Source organism: Hypanus sabinus, chromosome 9 (genome assembly GCF_030144855.1).
Source record: "Hypanus sabinus isolate sHypSab1 chromosome 9, sHypSab1.hap1, whole genome shotgun sequence".
NCBI classification, from domain to species: domain Eukaryota; kingdom Metazoa; phylum Chordata; class Chondrichthyes; order Myliobatiformes; family Dasyatidae; genus Hypanus; species Hypanus sabinus.
Window position 1 is genome coordinate 33,093,863 of NC_082714.1, and position 24,076 is coordinate 33,117,938.

Below are 24,076 nucleotides of genomic sequence, written 5' to 3' on the forward strand. Positions count from 1 at the left end.
TGGGTCAAAAATTCTTGTACTATATATTCTAATCCCTTGAAAGAACAATGGATTAATGTTCCAGTGTAAGAAATACCTAATATATCTAAAATAGTTGATAAAACAGCCTAAAATAGTTGATATCCTGACACAGAGCCACACAACTCAAACATAAAATAGACTGTTATAAAAGTGAAATGTTTATATGTAATGGATATGTTATATTAAAACATATTTCATTAGGATAACAATCATGTTTGCTTGTAACAAGAGCCCAGAATAAACCTGCCCTAACTGGTATTTAGTTCAAATTGTGCCAATAAGAAAGTAAATTTACAAAAAATACAATGTTCACAGCCTCATGGGAGTCAAATGATATTTGATATAATCATCTCAGCACTAATTGTTGGAATGTTAATGCTATTATCCATAAATAAGTGCAATTCAGCAGCAAAGGAACAGAATTAAAAACATCCATAGATTAATTACTGATTTTGATATCAGATAGAGACCAAAGAGTTCCACAAAAGTAAGAGGGGAAAGAAATTTCTTTGGTTATTTCATACCTGTAATTGAATAACTTGAATCTTAAGTTTCAAATCTTTTGAGATGGTGAAAATAATATATAATTTTCCAGATATCTTCTTTAATCTGAGTAGAAGTGAGAATGAAAATGGCTTCCCACTTCTCTGCAGCAACATGTGATTAGTCTGGTATATACTTTTAGTTCTAGTTATGACAGGGATTATTGGCTATACAGGACATAAGAAATAGATCATTTGAACTGGATATGGCAATTTTAACTGGATGCCAACTTGGCAAAATGGTGATTTCAACTGGATATTTATTTACAGTTATATACAGAGCGGTATGTAATTCCAAATCTATCCATTACTAGTTTCTCTCAACTTGTCACAATTTCCATCCATATTGCTGTAATATATTCAAGGAAAAATTAAATCATGTGAGAGAATATAGTGTTAACTTTCCGGAATCTGGCATTTGTTTGACAATAAAACATCAAGATCAAAATATAAAACTACCAAATATATAAAGTATTTAACAGTCAAAACTTTGGATCACTTCAGTAACTCTAGTTTGCCTTCGGAATTAGATTGGCATCCAGTCCAACTCTTGACAACATTTGACCATGCATTTACATTGGCCTGGAATTGTAAGCATGAGTCAGACATGTTGTTATATAGGTAATGACCATCAAACAAAGAAAATGACCATTTTTTATTGGAGAAAATTTTAAAAAGTAACACATGCTGTAAAACTGAAGAAAAGAGAACTTTGTACTGTTTACTTCAAAATCGTTGGGATGATCAGTTGATTTTGAGTTTATTTCAGTAGGAATGCAATCAAGAAATATAAATCTGCAGAGGAAAAGAATCTTCTCTGATCCACATTCTGAATTTGCTTTGGTGAGCTATGTTAGACACGAAAATTGCAGAAACCCTGACCTAAAGAGTTTGATGACCTGTTCCCAGAGTGATCAAGGTTAGCACCATTTACCACCAAATGTACCACACTAACACTACCACCACCACCCTTCCTCCACAGTTGATCCATCGAAAGTCACCAATATCTAATCAACAGGATATCCAGTATATTTGAGATGTGTGTGCTCCACTGCACCTTTACACATTCAGCATTGCTGCATATCCCATAATCTGCCAGCTTGTAAACAATATCTAGCCACACTTCTTCCACTGAAACTCTTTCATTCTCCTTGCAGGGGAAGGGACATACAGTCAGAGCCAGCTACACTAAACTGGCAAATGCAAATGTGGCATATTATCACATCATGTTATCTTCTCCCACCCCAACCTGAGCACCCAGAAGATGATGGTACTTGTGAATATTGGTGTAGATTGTCATGTGCAAACCATCGAAGATGATGGTATTTATATGCAAATTTCTTCCTTGTCACTTCACTTTTTTTCTTCATTCAGGATTTGTATTCTCAGAAGATAGCAGTCATCTCTTGTTATCTGGTTTGTCACTGTGACTCAAACAGAGGTAGCATAGTGGACTGCTGCAGAATGAAATCATCACAAGCGTGAAATGCTTTACAGTTTGAGCTGTAACATTGGACCCTTATGTTCTCCCCATGACTATGTGAGTTTCCTCCGAGTATTTCAGTTTCCTCCCACATTCCAAAGTCATAAGGTTAGGGTTAGTGAGCTGTGCGCTTGTTATGTTGGCGCAGAAGCATAACAACACTTGCAGGTTGTTCCTGGCTCAATCCTCATTGATTTGATTTGACACAAATTACACATTTCATTGTATATTTTGATGTACATGTGACAAATAAAGCTAATCTTTAATCCTTTACCTACGACCGCCAGGTCACTGTATCCTGTCATTGGGTCTTCACCAGTTAAAACACTTCCCTACATTGGCACAAAACAGATTTCTCTCCTCCAATCATTGTTCCTGTTGCATGGGGAAATCTGCAGTCTTCACAAAGTTTTATGCTTGTTCTATTGTCTGTTTTGAGGTGAGAGTGAACACAGGTCTCTTGGAAGAGAATGCATCAATAGGTACAGTAATCAGATCGTGATCATCAATTGAGAGAAGCTGAAAGTATCTTTCAGTTTAGCTGTGATGGAGTGGCCAATGCATTTGATTGATATCCTTTGTCAACCACTGGTGGATAATCTTTATCCTGATATCCTTGAGTTGAAGCATTGCTACGTGAAGGTGTTTGTTGTATCCTGCTGAAAGCCTTTTGATCTTCTGAGTGTGATATCTGGATAAGATTAATTGAAGCTGGAGCATTAAATAATTAACACCTATTACACATGCAGCACATATTAATGCTACAACCTCTTATGGTGTCTCCGATGCAAGTGCCACTGCTACACTAAGATAAAGAATGCCTACCATTCATTGTCCAGTCTGCATTTTGGTAAGTCGGATCACTTGGCTGTCCTTCTCCTACCTGCATACAGGCAGAGGCTAAAAAGCAAGGTTCCAGAGATTAGGACAACTAAAAGGTGGCCACGGGAAGCAGAGGAAAAATTACAGGATTGCCTTGACATAGTGGACTGGCCCTTGTTCAAACACTCATCTAGAGATCTGAATGAATACTCCATGGTTGTTATGGACTCTATTAAAACAGCTATAGATGAGGCTGTCCTCACTAAATCATTCAGAATCTTCTCCAACCAGATGTCTTGAATGAGCCATGAGATCTGAAACTTGCTGAGGGCTAAATCAGAGGCATTCAAGTCTGGAGACCAAACATACTACAAGAGGTGTAGGTTTGATCTCTGGAAAGCCATCTCATGGGTGAAATGGAGATTCTGACCAAACTCAAATTAATGAGGGATGCTTAACAGTGTGGCAGGGCTTGAGTGTAATCATCTCTTATAAATCTGAAAGAAGTGACATGGGAGAAAGCAGGACTTCGCTTCCAGATAATACCTTCTATGCTTGCTTTCACCATCAGAACATAAAGGAACTATCACAAAACCTCACATCTCCTGATGACCCTTTGATCTCGGTATCCAAAGCTGATGTGTGGGTTGCCTTCAGGAGGGTGAATCCACAGAAAGCATCTGGACGTGGCTGGTATCTAAAGATCTGTGCTGACCAACTGTCTAGTGTGTTCACTGAAATCTTTAACATCTCACTTCAGCAGAGCATTGTACCAAACTGCTTCATGCAGGTTTCAATTATACCGGTGCCCAAGAAGAGTGTGGTGACCTGCCTCACTGACCATCACCCAGTTGCACTTACATCTACAATGATGAAGTGTTTTGAGAGTTTGGTGATGACACACATCAGCTCCCACCTCATCTCACTCCAACTTGCCTACTGGAGCGAAAGGTCTACAGCAGATGCCATCTCATTGGCTCGTCATTCATTCCTGGAACATTTGGACAACAAAGATACATACATCAGGATGCTCTTTATTGACTACAGCTCAATAATCATCCCCTCAAAATCAATCGATAAGCTTCAAGGCCTGGGCCTCACCACCTCCTTGTGCAATTAGATCCTGGATTTCCTCACTTGTATACCCTAGTCAGTTCGGATTAGCAACAACATCTTCTTCATGATCTCCATCAGCACAGGTGCACCTCAGGTGCACCATACTAACCTAATGATGGATGGAAAGTCACCAAAGAAGCCAGTGAAGTCGGTTGTGAAGTGAAGTAGAAAGTGCCCCCTGCTCTACTCACTTCGCACCTAAGGCCATGCGGCTAAGCAATGCTCCAATACCATACTCAAGGCTGACGATGGCACCACTGTTGTGGGCTGCATAATAGGTGGTGATGAAAGGTGGAGATTGAAAATCTGGCTGAGTGGTATCATATGAGTAACCTCTCACTAATTGTCAGCAAGACCAAGGAACTGATAGTAGATAGAAGATGGAAGCCAGAGGACCATGAACCAGCCCTCATTGGAGGTTCAGAGGTGAGATGGGTTAGCACTTTAAATTCCTGGGTATTACTATATCAGAGAATCTATCCTGGACCCAGCATGTAACTGCAATTGTGAAGAAGGCTCAACAGTACCTTTATTTCCTTAGGATTCTGCAGAGATTTGGCATGGCATTTAACATTTCAGCTAACTTCTATAGCTGTACAGTGGAGAGTGTATTCACTGGCTGCATCACAGCCTGGTAGGTAACGTCGATGCTTTTGAATGGAAAACCCAACAAAAGATAGTGGATTTGGCCCAGTACATCACGGGTAAAGCTCTCCAAATTGTTGAGCACATCTCCATGAAACACTGTCGTAGGAAAGCAGCATGTATCATCAGAGATCGTCACCACCCAGGCCATTCTCTTTCCTCACTGCTGCCATCAGGAGGAAGATACAAGAGCCTCAGGACTCACACCACCAGGTTCAAGAAGGTACTACCCCTCAACCATCAGGCTCTTGAATAAAGGGGGATAAATACACTCTCTTGATCATCCATTGAGAAGTTTCCACAACCAATGATCTCACTTTAAGGACTCTTTATCTCATGCTCTTGTTATTTATTGCTATCTATTTATATTTGTATATGAGCAGTTTGTTGTCTTCTGCACTCTGGCTTTTCTTTTATTGATCCTGTTATAGTTGTAGTACTCTACTGATCTGCTGAGTGTGCCCACAGGAAAATGAAACTCAGGTTTGTTTGTGGTGACATATATGTACTTTGACAATAAAATTTACTTTGATTTTGAAATGCCTGTGCATGTACTGCCAAAGCCAGAGGAAACAATTTGGCAGCCGTAACATTCTAAAGCCAAGTGCTGTCGTTTTCTAGCAATGGTATTAGCACTTTGCTAAAATACGTCTCTTCTACATAATACTTTCCTCTAAACATGATCGAGGGCTTTACCCTGGGTTTGTTCTCTCCAAGATCTTCTTTTTAGGCAGTCTCTCAGGACTGAGAGTGACCTGGTTTCATGCTAATTTTCTGGGTTCTGAAGTGCTGACAGGGTCGATATGGGATTTGCAGGCCCTACAACAGACACTGCTGGTGATGGCTGGCAGAAAGGATCAGTGGATCTTGAGGTGTATTTTCTGCCAACACAAGGCCTCTGTGTGCTGCAATTGCATAGACACAAGGTTCTCAGTGTCATTGTGAGTGTACCTTCTCAAGTATTAATGAACTAGATATTTCCAACAGTTAGTGGGCATGGTGTACTGGTTTAAATAAGTTTTGAGTACATCTTCAAATCTTCTTCCTTGTCCACATGGCAATATCTTCCCATGACAGAGCTCAGAATTAAGTGCTTGTTGCAGTTATCTTGTGTTGGGCATGGGAATGAAGCTAACAAATCCAACTGCATTTATCTCAGTATCGGGGATACTGACTTGAGAGAAAATACCAACATTTGCTCGACTGGATATAAACTTGTAAGCATGTTCTGCTTTTGTTGCAGAATATAAAGCATTGTTGATTCCCTCACTAACCTCCCTCATAAAATCCATTCAAAAATTAAAGAGATATTCTTTATTTTAGTAAGTCATTCTTGTAAAATAATAGTATAAGCTTCCTCAAAACAGTTGAGATATAAAACTGGAAATGGAGGAGTTTATTTCATTAATGACCATAAAATTAACCAATCAGAAAATTTATTGGCCAGTTATAAAGTTCATCAACCAGCCCATTAAGTAGAATGATATCTTGACACAACACCTTTTCCACCAGATTATTAGCCAAAACAAAGTATATCTCACTACATAAAATCCACATTAATAATCAGTGAACTGGCAAACAGCAAAATGATCCCTGATTAAATTAATAATGGATTATATTTTTGTTAAAGGTTTGGCATTTACGTAGAGAAAATAGCACAGTGGGAGTAACATAGCCCTCATTATATCTATTTACAACGGGACATTTAATGCACAATGACACAGCTCCATAACTAGATCCAATCATGTTTTTATAAATAATTAAACTGCAACAAGATAGCACTGTGTTTATAAATTCATGGCTTTTGCACAGACACATGAATTATTGGGATATCCTAAAGCCATTTTATGAAAAGTCATAGTCCTTAAACCATTGAAATTATATGAATTGTTTACACTTGTAGCTATGAAACTGTGGCCTTAAAAAATAACCTACCATAATTTTTTTCCACAAAATAAACTGACGGTAAAACTGGAATTACTAAATGAGTGAAGAAAAAGTCATCCTAAAACCTGCGGAAAATTTTTTCAAAGAATCTATATCTTCTTTATCTTTACAGAATTTGAAATGCCAACACTGATCTCACATATTATCTAAATAAACTTTTTCCTTCACCAATTTTTTGAGACATGACTGGCAACAAGATTTACAAGTCAAAATGGAAGGAACCAAGTTTGGATTTGGACTTTTTGGAAGCGTTAATTATCCAAAATGTACTAAATTAAAACCAATTCACCAGTCTTTTAGAATGCGGATAAGTTCAAATATTTTCCCAGCAAGATGTTATTTCATGATAATGACTGACTATCAAGCAGAAAGATATTTTCCAAATACCAATGGACTGGTTCATTAAATTGACCAGTTCATGGACTTCTGACAAACAAACAAATCGAAGCCTGTGCTAAACCAGTCAAATAGTCAGATACATGACTATTGTGTTAGAAATTGAAGAATGATGGAAAGTTTTGCTCATGTGTGAGGTACTGCAAGCAGAATTCATCCCCTGTACTCATGGGAACAGATTCCTTCAACTGTGTATTGTGATGAGTTAAGTTCAAAGTCATCTGGAGTTGAAGAAAACTGTGCAACTCAGGAATATCTACAGTTAAAAGGCAGTTTGCTTGAAATTGTGGACAGGAATGATTATCCGAGCAGATGGAAATGAGGTCCTTTGAATGAGCTGTGGCCAAAGTCAGAGTTAGATGGATGTAGATGTGAAAGGGTGAAAGCTGTGGTCTACATTGTATTAATGCATGGCATTTTGTTGGATTTTACATCATAAACTGTTTGGTAGGTTCTTATAATATCATATTTTATATTATTTGTAGTTCTTGTTGTTACAGTGTTTACTCAGACAAAATAAAAGGTTCTGGGTTGTTCTGCTCTGCACATCTTGGTTAGTTTTCCATCGGGAAGGATGGATCCAGGTTTGATTTTAACATTTAAGAGAAGTTTGGATAAGTACTGTACATGGATGGGAGGGGCATGGAGGACTATAGTCCAGGTGCAAGTCAATAAGACTAGGCAGAATAATTTCTGGCATGGACTAGATGGGCCAAAGAGCCTTTCTGTGCTGTTTCTCTGACTCTGAGTTCAGGCTCAATTCAGACTATAGGTGTTAAAAACACCTACTTATATCCCTGATACACCACAATTATGAAAGCTTTCTCTGAACCCTAAAACTTTTCCGAAGACTTCCCTTACTTAATCTTTTATTTTCTCCTCTAACTAGTTGCCATTATCCAACTGCTGACCAACTGAGATGTTGCTGCCAGAGTCAGTGAAGTCTCCAACTGCAATTTACTCAAGGAATTGCAATCTGCTCCCAACAGCTTCTTGATCAAAGGGGTCGACATGCTGAAAAATGTTATCATGAAGCAATAAAAAATCTCTGTATCTGCATGCTCGTAACATTCATAGCATTGTAAATGGACTGATGCCAAGAAAATAAGCGTGAATGTGTAGGAGTTACATATCTGCACTAAGCACACTGAGATGTAGTTCCTCAGAGAACATGTTAAGGAACTGGAGCTGCAGCTCGAGGACCTTTTGGCTCATATGGGAGACTGAGGAAGTAACAGATTGCTACAAGGAGGCAGTTGCCTGTCGGTTGCAGGACGCAGGGAACTGGGCAGCTGTCAGGAGAAGAAAGGGAAATTGGCAGCCCATGCGGAGTACCCCTGTGGATGTTCCCCTCAATAATAAGTATAGCACTTTGGATACAGTTGAAGGGGATGACCTACTGGGGGGAAGCTGCAGTGACTGGGTCGCTGGCACTGAGTCTGGCGTTGTGGCTCAGAAAAGAAGACAGGTGAAGAGAACTGCAGTAGTGATATGACATTCCATAGTTAGAGGAATAGAGACGAGATTCTGTGGATGTGATAGAGACACCTGGATGGTATGTTGTTGCCCAGATGCCAGGGTTAGGAGCTTCCCAGATTGGGTCCACAGCATTCTAAACTGGGAGGGGGAGCAGCCAGAAACCTTGGTACATATTGGCACCAATGACAAAGGTAGGAAAGGTGAGGAGATACTGAAAAAAGACTTTAGGAAGCTAGGTAGGAAGCTGAAAACCAAGACCTTCAAGATAGTAATGCCTGGATTACTGCTTGTGCCATGCGCCACTGAGGGTAAGAACAGGATGAATTGGAATGGCTGATAATGGTATGGGGGCAGGAATAAGTACAACCAAAAGGGACAGGCTGTACCTGAACCCAAGAGGGACCAATATCCTTGCGGGCAGGTTTGCTCGAGCTGCTTTGGCAGGGGGATGAGAATCAGAGTGACTGGGCTGAGGATGGGGAAGTTGGTTTACAAAGAAAGGCAGTATTTAGAGAGACCGCTAGCAAGGAGGAGCTGATGATAGGGCAAACTTGCAGTCAATGGGTTGAGTTTCAATGGGAAAGGGGTACAAAATTGAAAAGGGTGATGAATATAGGAATGAAGCTGATATATTTGGATGCATGCAGAAGAAGGAATAAAGCAGATGAACTTGAAGCACAGGAACAGATTGGCATGTGTGATGTTGTGAGCATCATTGGATCCTGGATGAAAGAAAATTATAGCTGGGAGTTTAACATCAAATGATACATATTGCATCAAAATGATAGACAAGTAGGCAGAGGGTGGCTCTGTTGGCAAAAAAATCAAATCAAATCATTAGGAAGAGGTTACAGAGGAACTGAAGGTGTAGAATCATTGTGGGTAGAGCTAAGAAACTGCAGGTGTAAAAAACACCGGATGAGAGTTATATACAGACTCCAAACAGTAGCAAAGACGTGGACTACAAATTACAATGAGAGATAGACAATGCATGTCCAAAGGGCATTACTCTGATAGTAAAGTGGGATTTCAATATGCAGGTAGATTGGGGAAATCAAGTTGGTGCTAGATCCCAAGAAGGGGTATTTGCAGAATGCCGACAAAATGGCTTTTTAGAGTAGCTTGTGGTTGAGCCCACAGGGGGATCAGCTATCCTGGATTCGGTGATGTGCAATGAACCAGAAGTGGTTGGAGACCTTAAGGTAAAGGAACCCTAAAGGCCAGTGATCATAATATGATAGAATTCACTCTGCAATTTGAGACGGAGAAGCTAAAGCCAGATGTATCAGTATTACAGTAGAGTAAAGAGAATTACAGAAACATGAGAGAGGAGCTGGCTAGGGTTGATTTGAAGGGAATACCTGCAGGGATGATGGCAGAACAGCAATGACTAGAGTTCCTGGAAGCAATTCAGAAGCAAAAGGATAGATACATCCCAAAGTGGAAGAGGCAGGATGATGCAACTGTGGCTGAAAAGATACGTCAAAGCTAATGTAATAGTAAAAGAAAGGGCATATAATAGAACAAAAATCAGTGGGAAGTTAAAGGATTGGAAAGCTTTTAAAAGCAAACAGAAGGCAACTAAGAAAGTCATAAAGAAGGAAAAGATGGAATACAAAGGTAATCTACCAAATAATATTAAAGGGAATACCTAAAGTTTCTTCAGAAGTATAAAGTGTAAAAGAGAGGTGAGAGTAGATATCAGATAGCATCTATAGAAAAGAGTAGAGTTGACATTTCGGTTTGAGTCTCTTCTTAAAGGGTCTCGGCCCAAAACTCAAATCTACTCTGTTCCATAGATCCTGCTTGGCCTGCTGAGTTCCTCCAGCATTTTGTGTGTAATGTTGAGGTTTTATAAGGCACTGGTGAGGCCTCACTTGGAGTATTGTGAGCAGCTTTGGGCCCCTCATCTAAGAATGGAAGTGCTGACGTTGGAGAGGGTTGAAAGGAGGTTCACGAAAATAATTCCAGGATCGAAAGGTTCATCATGTGAGAAGTTTATCATTTGATGGCTCTTGGCCTGTACTCACCGGAATTCAGAAGAGTGAGGGGAGATCACATTGAAACTTACCAAATTTTGAAATGCCTTGAGAGAGTGGATATAGAGACGATCTTTCCTATAGTAGCGGAGTCTAAGACCAGAGGGCACAGCCTTAGAGGAGAGGGTTTTCCATTTAGAACAGTGATGTGGAGGAATTTCTTTAGCAAGAGATTGTTGAATCTGTAGACTTCGTCTGAGGCTCTGGAGACCAAGTCATTGGGTATACTTAAAGAAGAGGTTGATAGATTCTTGATTAGTCAGGCCGTAAAGGGATATGGGGAGAAGACAGCAGATTGAGGCTGAAAGAAAAATGGATCAGCCATGATGAAATGACACTGCAGTCTGAATTGGCCAAATGGTCTAATCTGTTCCTTTATCTTATGCTGTTATAAGTTTATTACCATTACAGAAATAATGGTAGGATAACCAAAGCTGGGAAGTAAATCATCTAAGATAATCTGAATTTAGGAAGAGAGGAATAAAAGGAAAATTGGTAATTTTCTTCTATTTATAGATGCAGTGCTGAAAAAGGATCTTGGCTTGACTAATCATGATGTAGAACTAGAATCAATTTGGGTCAGGCTAAGGCGGAAAACATTGCTAGCAAGTTTCAAATGATTAATGGCACCGTCGGGATTGGCAGCTGGGCTCAGCTGCTCATGGTCTATATCATTGATTTGGTGGAGGAGATGAAATGTCAAATGTCCCAGCTTTATGACAATATTAAGCCAGGTAGTTTTGTATATATAGAGAAATATGTCGAGCGATCCAAAGTGTTATGGAGATGCTGAATGAGTGAGTGAGAACATAGAAAATGGATTTAATCTGTAAAAATGTGTACCGATCTACTTTGGTGTACGTAACAGGACTGGGAATATGTTGTCAGAGATCTCCTGGAAAATTCTAAAAAATCTGACAGACCAGATATTAAGAGAATGTTTGCCATTTCTGAGGTGTTTATGATCACAAGGCAGAGTTTCAGAATGAAGATTAAGCTATTGAGGACTAAGATGGGTATATTTAAAGAAGAGGTTGGTAGATTCTTGATTAGTCAGGTCATAAAGGGATATGGGGAGAAGACAGCAGATTGGGGCTGAGAGAAAAATGGATCAGCAGTGATGAAGTGGCACGACAGACTCAATGGGCCAAATGGCCTAATCTGTTCCTTCATCTTATGCTGTTAAGAGTTTATTACCATTACAGAAATAATGGTTGGATAACCAAAGCTGGGAAGTAAATCACTTAGGATGGACAACCTTTGTTATTCTCCAACCCGGAAAGCTGCGGCGATTCAGGCATTATATTCATTAAAATTAGACTGAGAGATTTCTGGAGTTTAAAGGAATCAAGGGATACGGGGACAGTGCAGGAAAATGGCATAGAGTTTGATGATCATTCTTCTGAAGGTTCAAATATCTGTATGACCTACTCTTACTCCTACCTTTTGTTGTGTTCTTTCTAGTGAGAATAAAAATTCCTCCATATTGTAATGAAAGAAAATACAAAGCTTATGGAACAAACAGGCCTACAAATTCATCTGTGTCGAACACAAGTTAGCTATCTTTAAATTTTCCATCAATTACCTAACCAAGGATATTGTAAGGCTGTGGGAATCCATTACGTGTGATGCCCAAAGCAATTTACCACATAGATCTTTTCCCACAACCTTCCACATTTGACCAAAACTGGCCAATGAGTGTTGAACATTAGATTGTGTATGGGATGCTGACGGTGATTGAAACGATTGATGATGATAACCAAGGGTATAAGGAAAGCTTAGGATACAGGATACATCCTTAGTAGAGGATAAGGATGTGGAGATGATTGGAGTCAGGAGAAAGATCCATGAAGACAACAGCTGTTAATGGATGTAAGAGAAATAAGGAATCCACCTTCAGAAGCATTAAGTTGATGAACTCCCAGAAAGAGCACAGATCGGTATACACCAGTAAAGCACAGTAAAGTAAGTTCAATTTATGAATTGCTTCAGTGTTTTGAGTCTCATGCATCTGTGAAACTTACAGTGCATGGTTGATAGAATTTACATTAGAACTGATGTCAATCATATGTCACTGCACATCTAACACCTTTTGTATTTGCAGAAACAGCAAATAAGTAGTTGATGATATTTGTTGCTCATCTTTCAGATAAAAATTACTCATGTGTCATATACAAATGTTGAGCTATACAAGCATATTTCTAAGCCTCAGTATTATCTACTGTTTCCATGAACTGGAAGCAATTTTCAGACGGACACTTGGAGAAAGCCATCTGTAAACTATCAATATATAAGCAGTGATTCAAGGTGATACATTTGCTTTAGCAGTTCTTGTGATGAAAGGTTTAAGAAACAACTTTTAACTCATGCAGTAGGAAAGTTTTTCTATCTTTTATGGCCTCCATTCTTCTCTGAAATGTATGTAACTTCTGAATTATGATGGAAGTCAAAGCTCTAATTAGTCCTGAAAATGATTGCACTTTGAAAATCTTGTGGAAGTTTTGTACAAGAATAGCTCATTCAGTAACTGACAGAACATTTACTGACCAAGGTAAAGAATGTTTACTTCATTCATTCACTAGATGAGGGCAGCACTTAACATTCTCGAACTGAGTGGATTGTGATGCAAGTTCAAAAAGGTAAGTAAGAATTCTACCATATTGCTTTGAGGCTAGATAAGGATTGCAGATTTCCTTTCCTACAGTCTATTATAAATCCATGTGAGGTTTAATGATATCACTGTCACCATTGTTCGTATAAGTTTTTTTTTAGTTATATGCTGAGAAAGAGAAGATTTTAGTACATCCATGTCAATTTTGTGTTGGGTGCATTTGCTCCTGCGGAACTTCACTGTACAGTATAGCCTTCCTTGCTGCTTACCACTACAGGTATTTCTATTCACTCTTACTGATTTGTGTATTCTGCCTGTATGATGACAATTTGATGGACTGAATCATTTAAACTAACAAAATGGACATCGCTTTATTTCAATCTAAACTGCAGCTAAGTTTTAATTCCGTATCCATACTGTCCCAATTGCCATCTTATGTTGAATAAATTATTTCATTGCGGCTTAATTCTTGATCAATTTGATACTTTATTTTAATGGTATTTTACAAATGAGCAATGGGTGTACTTTATCACAGTACTCAACTGAGCTGTTGTCTTCAGGCCAGATTGGTTTCAATCATATTTGTGGATTTAATGGCAATTTGAGAACTCATTTTATTCTCTTTAACAAAGAGTACAAGGTAAATCTGCATTGAAGATAAATATCTCAAATGCTTCAGTAATGTAATTAAAAAAAATCCCTCATCATCCACGTGTATAAACATGCTGTTATTCTTGTAGAAAACAGGATTTTGAGCAATCTGCTGTTACAGATGATGTAAATAAAGTGCAAAAAAATTGCTGCTATCTCCTACAAATAACTTTCTTTAAATGTTTGGAGATTACAGGTACATTAATTTTACCAATCTCATCTAAAAACAAAACAAATCCTGAAAAAGACATCTATGTCAAGGTGTCAACCAAGGACACAGAGTGCCAAGCAATCAAATGAGACTGAATCAACGTACTGCAGGGATGACGAAACTCTCCATCTGACAAATCAACCTACATATTATGCTATTAAAATTTCACTGTCATGAAATTTTAACAACACTTGCAACCGTTTCTATAACTTATAATATTTGTTGAGCATTTCACCGAATAACTGCTAGTTGACAATATGAATTAATTTCAGCTAAAGCTAACAAGTCAGCAAGAAAAATATTCTTGATTTCAACAGATACAGTTTGAATGATGTCCACATCTGACAATAGAGCATATGTTGAATTGGTTTCATTTAAAGAAATTCCATTGTTTATATGGGCCCATTTAAATATTTACAGCCATTTATAGAAGTTTGTTTCAGACCGTTCAAATGTTGCAGGTTTACTTTTGCCAGGGTAGAAACTTCAGCTACTACTGTACTTAACCAATGAAAGCATGCAAGCTCAATAAATGCCCTTAGGAGTAACAGGCTGCTATTTAAAACTGCAGACCATACATCTTCTATGTGATACACAAAATGAACAATGCAGCTTTCAAAACTTAAACCTCGACCTTTGGGAAGACATTTCTTCAATTCCTGAGTTTGGCCATACTTTAGTTCATGAATTAAACTGCATATTGTTGGGATTGAAAATTCTTTGCTGATAACAACTGAAAAAGGGCCCACCCACTTCGCATGTGGGATGGGAAACCACAAAAGATATAAATACCACTGTGGATGCATCAAAAAGTATCAACAATTATTACCTGAAGAGGTGTTACAAGAAATTTCATCTGCTGCAACGAAGACGAACTGATTTCTGCAAAAGAAGATAAAATTGACAATACTGCTTGGTGACAGAGCACGTTTGACTGGAAGATGTGCTATCTGCCCACTGATCTGATGATTAAAGATATGAAGGAGTAGAGAATCTTTATTTAAATAAATATGGGAGAAAAGGCTTTGAAATATAGAAATTATCTAGTTAAATTTTATTAGGACATGCACTCAAGCATGTAAAAGTTTATTGGGTAAATGACTATGCAGAGTATGACTAAACTTTTTTAAAATCTTTTTAAATAACAAAATGCATTTAGAATATTCCATTAAAGTTCTAAACATTGATTTATTCTTAATTGAACCTATGATAAAAAAGTTTTTTTGCATAATAAATTTATTACCATATTAGTGTTCAGGGCTGCTAAAGATATCTGTTGCTTTTAATCTATTGCATAATAAAGCTTTTAAAGGAAATTCTAACAATATTTGGTGCTTGAAACATTTTATTCAAAGATTTCTTTGCAAGCTGAAATATTATTGGAAAGATATTCTTTAGATCATTACTTAACATCACCAGTTTATATGCAAATCATTTAAGTGCTAACTTATCAAACCTAGCTGTGTTTCCCTGAAATTACTGTGATAAATGTTCTTTCTCCATTTTACAAGACATATAATCTGAATTTGCATTAGAATTTACATTTAAACATTTTAATTGAGTCAATCATAACCATTTTCCTTTGTAAGATATCATGACTGTTCTTCTAGTCCATTTCTAATTTAGTAGTGCATATAACCATCTCCTTTTTTTAATTGGCTCTGATAATGCTAAGTGAATAATGAGAATGTAGTAGAATGGTAGCTACTGCTCAGATATTTAATTTCACCTTGTAAATTCTATAGGTTTCTTGTAATTCACTGTAGTTTTCAAATTAAATTAAACATCTTTTTCTGCAATTGAGTATTGCATATCATTCTCAAATAACCCACTTTAATATACAGTATATGTAAATTATGATAAAACATAACTATCCTTCATAATCAAATTTTTGAATTGTGTGATGAGAATGTGATATTTATATAGCTGAATGATTAATATATAATTAAACTTTAGATCCTAAAACTGGTTAATTATAATAATTTATTATCTCAAAATCTACCATCTTATATGGAGGATCAAGTTTATTATTCTGTTAAACAAAATCTGGTTTGAACTCTCACTTTATGTTGAGATTAATCTCATATAATATTTTCCATTATTAACCCAATTAAATGGACAAAAGCATACAATAGAAATGTAATGTGCACATTATTGATCGAAAATTTGCATTCCAACATTCTCCTATCTGTTTTTCCAAAACCAAAAATGAAGCATTTATTGCAAACATTTATGGGAAATTAGCTTCAGTCTACACAAAATCATACCAACAGCATCTAAAAGCATACTGGTGCAGCGCATGCAAACTGGAGTTTATGATTCTGCATTCAATGTACAAACTGCATGTGCATGGATATAGAAATGCAAACAGTCGAGGCTAAATTTATTCAATGGCATATCTTTTAATCGAGTAATTCAATGATTTTCAAGAAAGGAACCCTGGTTGCAAGCTATGATACACAAGCCAGTACACTGTACACAACAAAATGCACCAATCAAATCAAAAACCACCAGGCAGCCAAACAAGGCAAAAGTCCTTGCCCTGGGGCTTTTCTCAAGAAGCCACACAGTGAACTTTTGTGATGGGTCTATTAGAAGTGATATAGTTTTACAGATAAACTGATTCCATCAAGTGAATATGCACTGACAAAATGACAATCCACCCCTCTTCCCCAGAACCAATAAGGTACAAAAGGGCTTTAGAGTACTACAAAGTGTGAAATGACAAAGGGTCAGCACAAATCCTTCATATTGCCATTAGTACTTACATACTCTTCAATGAACATGCTTTCAGCAAACTTGGTGACAAAATTTTAGCTATGGACATGCATTATGTAATACATAGTGGGTTAAGTCATTTGTTCTGCTATTTATGATTCTGCTTAAAGATGAGAGCAATTTACCTTTCTGAAACAAGCTTAGCATATGTTAGGGGTGTAGTACTGATGCCTGTATGTTAAGTTAACTGTGTTCAGTAATCTGTTGCTGTTTGAGTACTTGATACAAACAACGACTGACTCTGGCTCTCGTGGATTTAACTAGTCATGATATTTGTGACCAATATCTTGGTATCAATTTATTTCTGTGCCATCATTCATGTGACTTTGCTGCAGTCCAAAAGTGCTTCTGATAAAAATTTACTTGTAAACTATCAAAAATGCAGAAAATTGCAAAACGGTATTAAAATTAATACTGAAAGAGGCACGCTTTTTGTATATTTAGATATGCTTTTTGCATCAGAAATATTCAAAATAAGTCCATGATAATAAAATGCAATAGAACAAAATGTCAAAGAACAACACAGTTTTATATGCAGATGTCATTGCATTCGAAGTTTTGTGCAAACGTGCAAACAACATACATCCACCTTTCACATAACACAAATAAAACAATGTGTGGAGTGATTATAAATTAGAAAACAATAGTATACTGTAGTTTCATTAATTCAAAGCATTGCTTACACAGGAAACTCTACGGCCTTAACACTCCTGAACCTTCCGAAGCAAAGATAAACAAGGCAATCAGTAGATTTAGGACTTTAAGATATTTATTGTTAAAATCAGTCAACAATGTATTGAATTAGGATATTAGACAACTATTATTTAGTACCACTGTAACCATACCATATTTTGTTACTGGCACTATAAATATCTCTGTATATTTAAAATTACCACATCACAATTAAAAGGCCCTATTTGCTTTTCCAATTTAAACATAAATTTCAGCTATTGCTAGGCATACAATAGATATCTAACAGGTTTTACAATAGCCACTAATTCTCATTGCATTACCCATACAAGTAATTGTCCCTTCATTGCTATTTCAGAAGATAACACAAAACAATACATAGAAGAATTCTACTGAATGAATTTTAAAGAGACGGGGAAAAAGATCTTGATTTTACAGAATATTTTATCAGGTTTCCACAAATATTAGGGAAGCTCCATCACATTCCCTAAGCCAATAGTACAGCAGAGATTGAAACAAACCTGAAACAAGTCAGTCTTCTGCATGAACACTTATGGGGAAGGGAATGTTCAATTCAAAGAATGTCATGGTAAAAAACTTAAAAAGGGTCACCACAGAGCAACTTTTTCCAAAATATCTAAGGCTACTTTATTGAATTTCAGTGTTAAAAATAACAAAAGTTACTGTTTTAAAGCCCATTCTGTGAAATTGATCGGTAGATCTCAAATAAATGAATAAACAGCGAAATGAAAAAAAGCTATAGATTGTCAATCAAAACTCCATCTGGGACCTGGAAAGCATTGATAAAGATACTGCGTGCCAATTACAAAGGTAATTCTCTTATCCTCTGGTAAGAAATTTGAGAACAGAGATAGAAAATGATGGTGTGCTGTTGGAATCGATTACTCCTGCTGGGAATCCATGTGACATGTCAGTTGGCGTAAGTATGAAAACTTCAAGGGTCAATTGTGCTAACAAATTATGAAAGGGTAAGGGGAACTTCAAGTTTTAGTTTGCTGTGTCAGTTTAATCTATTTTATAAGATGGAAATCTGAGTCCACAATTGACTTTGAAAACTCCAACACTACTAAGTGTAGAGAGTTTTATAATAATATGGTCTTAATATCAATATGTCACCAGATGAAACAACAGTTGGTTCAAAAGTTTTAACAGATTGATTTCATTAAAGAGAACACTGAAGATAAAGAAATTGCTAAAAAAAATCTTCATTAACTAGGCAAACACCAGTATCTCAACAAACTATCAAAACAAATAAAGACATAATAACCAGATGTGAGTTACTAGAAGATAAGAACATCTATTCTGAATACTCACAGAACATTATAAGTTCTTATTAACCCAATTCTTGAGAAAAGTTGTTGCTTAAATATCAAAGGTTAATCATATAGATGCTATAATGATACATTAGAGTGATAAGTTCCACTGTGGTTAATAGGTCTGCTTCACATGGATGAGGTATGGCTTCTTAGGACAGGGCAAAATGTGGTGGGACACTCCAGCCTCGTGAGATTGAGGTCAGATTGGAGGGGATGCTTGATCTTGAATAGTCAAATGGCATTATGAACCTAATTTGTATTTTGGAAAAAAGACTTCAAAATTTTATTGACAGTATTGATAACACTTACACACTGCTGTAAGCAATGCAAATGGAAGGGCCCATTTTACCATGGATCAGATCTAACACCCTTCAGATGAAACATCATTGATCCAGACATTTATCGTCTATTTAAACCATTTTCCCTTCCTAATCATTAACACAAATATTCAATAGGACAGAAAAAAAACATGTTTAATTATCAGCCAAAGTAGCATGTAAAACTGCTTTTGATCTATTTTTGAAACAGCGCCGGTGATGTGACTGAGAGATAAATTTAAGTAAAGAGCTAGATCTTCTGATCAATGTTAATCCATATCTACTTGTCTTATTTTCTTAAAGTAATTTAAATTATTCCATTCAAACTCTTCTCAGTAACTTTGTTTCAAATGGCATATTTTACAACTAATAGTAACTTGTTAAATCCTCCAAATGCCAGTATGTAAGTACATATCAAATATGGGATTAGGTGATCCACATCAAAGTCATTTCTACTCTAATCGCAAATGGTGTCAAAATGATTACAAGTGGCATTGAAGATAACACGGAATTCCGAATTAGGATTGGGATGAAGGCAAAAATCAGCCACCATTCCTGACCATGAGTATTTTCCACAATTCTTACTGTGGTGACATAACATAAAGTGTGATGTTTCTCATTTTAGATACAGAAGGAGTGAGCAGCCAGTGCCTTTTTTTCCCCCTGGATGGCAAAGGCAATGGTGAGTGGAGTCAGTTTGAGGGGAGATATCAGTGACAGGTTTTTACAGAGGGAGTGATAAGTGACCGTGGGAAGCGATGGTAGAGGTTGATACACTAGGAACATTTAAGAAACTTTTAGATAGGAACAGGGATGAAAGAAAAATGGTAGGTTGTGGGCTACGTATGAGGGAAGCATAGAATTAATTGAAACCATAGCACATATCAGGTCAGTACAATACAGTGGGCTGAAGGGCCAATACTGTGTTTAAGATTCATAATGAAAGCGCTTGATAATTGTTCTTCTGTTAGCGAGAAACAGCATGGTCACAGCCTACCATTGCCATGCCCATCAGGAATCATCTCCCCACAATAACCCTGTCTTTATTCTTCCCACACAACACACAATGGGCAAATTACAGTAATTGCATTATCCTAAACTAGCATGTAGGAGGGAAGTAGAATACCCAGAGGAAATCCACACATATACACAGAGAATGTGTAGACAGTGTCCAAGGTGAGGATTGAACCCTGGTTCCTGGAGGTGTAATTCATCAGCTTTACTGCTGCACCACTGTATGACTTGAGCAATTGAGCGATGCATGCATTTTGGATCTTCTCCAGAAGATCTAACTAATAACATGTTGCAAGGTCCTTTCTTTGGTGATTCAGCAAATAAGCAGAGTGCTTGGTTCATTTGCCTCTGTTGCTGCTCTTTCCCTATAAAGCTCCCTCCCAATCTATCTGATCTAATTCTATCAAAGTATCTTTCTTTGTTCTCCCTGTTGTGCTTATCCAGCTTCCTCCAAATAATACAGGATCTTTTTTAATTTAAAAATTGCTGACTTGGAAATCATTTGTGAGATTGCACTGTCAAGATGCAAGTTACATATGCAAATTACTCTGGACTTACTAACATAATTCAATGCATCTTTTACTGGGGGAATAAGCAATATATGAGGCCTGAAGCATTAATCAACAAGGAGTAAACTTTGTCACACCTCAGACCTCTGCTGATTGAGATGTGAGCATTGGCCACTGTTTACAGTATTGATCTGTAATCCAAGACATGACAGGGGAAGTTATTGAAAACAATATTGTCATCCCAGCTTGCAGTGTCTGACAGCAGGGAAGAAAAATGCATTTTATCTAGGGAATAGACCATTAGTTGGTAGAAAAGGAAGTGTCATTGAGTGCTTGAAGGTCTAACAGGATGAAGCTTGAAGGAGCCTTTGGGTAAATCTGAGCTGAGCTGTACAAAGTATGAAATTATATTCAGGAATGTTATTAGTAAGTCTGAGATATTTTTCCCTTCCTTACTGCAGAGGGTGAAATGAAAATGTTCCTATACTCTATGTTGACAACAATTTCTGCTTAATAACGCAAGTCGAGATATTTTTTGAAAGAAGTTCAATTCACATTTATTCATTCTGTACGATTTGATTCAGACTGAGGTAAAGCAGTCAAATCCCAGCAATTTGCTCATTCCTATTCTGATTCTATTGGGCTTTTTTGGGAGATATTCGGTTTAAATTGATACATTAACCTTTTACTGAAATGGTAAATTAGAGTTTGATCATTGTGAATTACAAAAGTTTTAAAAAAATCTTTCTTAACCAGGACAACTAAGTTAACAGCTTCTATGGAAATGGCATAACAGACATCAATGGCAATCTTTGAAATGATGCCATAACTCCTCCAGAGTGGAGCAGCCAATATCACTCTGATGTCACACAGTCATAGTTCAATTATTTGATCGAATGATAGTTGTCATTTATGAGATGGCATGTGAACAAGTTCCGTTTTATCCCGGCGATGGATCACATGAATTACAACACAATAAATCAATGGCGGAATGGCTTCCTTACCTGTCGCTGTAGGCGGCAGCAGTAGCAGTAGCAGGTTGGGCATACCTGTAGGCAGCATACCCACCCTGGAAGAAAAGGATAGCCTCAGTTCATCTGCAATCTCACAGCACAGCTTTCCCAGTATTTTCAACACTTATGGAAGCAGATCAACATTTATGCCTCGAGTAATAATCTCACAATTCATGAACCCAGTGACAACAAGAATTTTTTTATAAAAATTTGTTTGCTGTAAGACAGGTATAATTTTCAGTTCTATTGTGCTATAACTTATCACATAATTTTCCATGCCAGATCTGGCCTATTGATCTAATGTCGAAAGATGTTTTGCATGTGATGAAATGAATAAACAATATTTCATACCCTGACAGTTCTAACATTTTCAAGAAAAAGAATTCTGTCTTTATCTTCCAAACCAGAGTAACTGATGGGACGTGTATTTTCTCAAATAATGTGTGTTCTGAAAGTAAAAATTCAAAGTAGACACCAGCATCGTTCATTTTTTTAAATAAACCTAAGTAGCCAAAGGTAAAGCACATGGACAGTGTAGAGACGCATTGCAGTGGTGTGCCAGTACACTGAATCATTCAGTTTTTGGATGTTACTTTATACTTGTTACTTCCCATGTATAGGATCTCATGTCTCGGCCAGGTTATTAGTGGGGAATATTAAGCAAGGTGCAAATATGTTACCTCCAGAATAAACAAATACATATTTTGAGGTCATTCTAAATCATTACATCTTGTTTAACTATTGATTTATATTGTTTAAGCCCAAGTTCAAAACTGTCACAAAATATAAGCTTTTACCCTTGTGACAATCTTTGAATCTAAAATAAGTAACTTCGATGTTTTACATTTTTAATGGTTTAGATGTTCATCACAAAAAAAAAACAGCATCCAAAAGAGAAAGAAACTTCATTTCCAAATGAATTTGAGTTTTGTTATTGGGAAATTTGACCATATTTCTATTTATTATTCAATATAAGGCTATGTATATTGATTTTATTCAACAATAGCTTCCTGCATTGTGTAAAGATATTATCTCCTGCTAAACAAGTGTTGAAAATACTGAAAGATCCAATATAATTTTCTTGAGAAACCCTAATATATTGATCTATTTGCATTTGTTGGCTCTGTTATTAAAACAGATTATTTAAAAACATGGAAATTGGATTTAAGCCATCGGAGTACAAATTATTTTAATTAAATTAGCTCTTGCTAAATTTTAAAGTTTGGATAATTATGGATCTTCAATTAAGCAACAGGACAAACAAATGCACATTCAAAATGAATTGTGGGCAGTGATGCATCAATTGTCAAACTGTGAGAATGGCAGAGGCCTCCTGTTCAATGGGCCAGAATGTTATATCAACCATTTCTAAATTATCTCAGCATGCCAATTAACATACAGAATCCAGTCTCTGTAGATAAAGCAAACACCATTTATGATCCAATTAAAATGTGGTTGGAAGTGGCCATCCCACCATCCTTTGGGACAGCCTCCTTACTGTGTATTCTTTCAAGTGCAGTGGAAGAAGTAAGAATTATAAAAGTCCTGATCACTAAGCATTCAGCCAAGATTTCCTGTTCAATATTAACATACTTTCACAGTAATTTTGCCAGTATTCACCCCGAGCTCTAGTTGTTTAGCAAACCCAAACTGTCCCAAAAGGGCATAAATGTTCATTCAAGGTAAACCCTTCCTGCATTGATAAATGCCCCCTTTATTCCATAAATAGTAAAAACACTTGGTAGCAATCCACATTCACTGTGACATTTCGCTCATCATCCAGTACTCCATACCTGTGGTAACTTATTGCCAAACACAGGTTCTCGATACACTATTCTATAATGAAACAGAAATAATGTTTTGAATGTAAAAAGAATGAATAACCCATGAACCCAATAAGCCATTCCTCTTCAAGTTTGCCTTTGAATTTGAACTATTGAAAGTCAAAAATCTACACAAATTAAGTATCACCAAATCAACAAAAATACATAGGCAGTGTGTGAGTTATGGGGAAAGATTTTCACGCTGTCTTCTTTTTTCTCTTAAACTGAAAGCATTCCTTACTTTATTAAAATTTTACACAACCTAATTTTTCATAGTCTCTGGAAGATGAATTGTAATAGCTTTGAAGCCAGAATGTAATTTATATTTCCTAATGTTGTCTAATGCATTTTTTATATTTGCATCAATTAAGTTTAATCAATTTAAACTTGGAGGCTAAGTCCTAATTGTACTACTTCAGCAGAATAAAAAATCCAATGAATGCTGCTTCCATGGGGAAATTGTAATGGTACTATTTTTCAATTCAATATAAAACATTTTTTTAAACAGAGTACTGAATATAGGTATACTTTGCATTCATATATTTTGAAATTTGCTGATTTCAGAGACAGAATAAATCATATTTGTCTGTATTAAGGTTCTACAAAACATGTCTTGGACAATAAGTAATGTT

General features: G+C 36.8%; 1 protein-coding gene across 3 annotated transcripts in view; it reads right to left on the reverse strand.

Annotated features, from left to right (window-relative positions):
* The window catches only part of rbfox1 (RNA binding fox-1 homolog 1), a 457,674-nt gene that overhangs the window by 11,329 nt on the left and 422,269 nt on the right, over positions 1–24,076 (reverse strand). For 2 of the 3 annotated variants that reach the window (XM_059979445.1, XM_059979444.1), the window contains exon 10: positions 21,613–21,677. In XM_059979445.1, the coding sequence (XP_059835428.1) occupies positions 21,613–21,677 (65 nt within the window). Of the gene's footprint in view, positions 1–14,792; positions 14,846–21,612; positions 21,678–24,076 lie in introns of all 3 variants that reach the window. The other variant, XM_059979446.1, reaches the window with a different exon arrangement.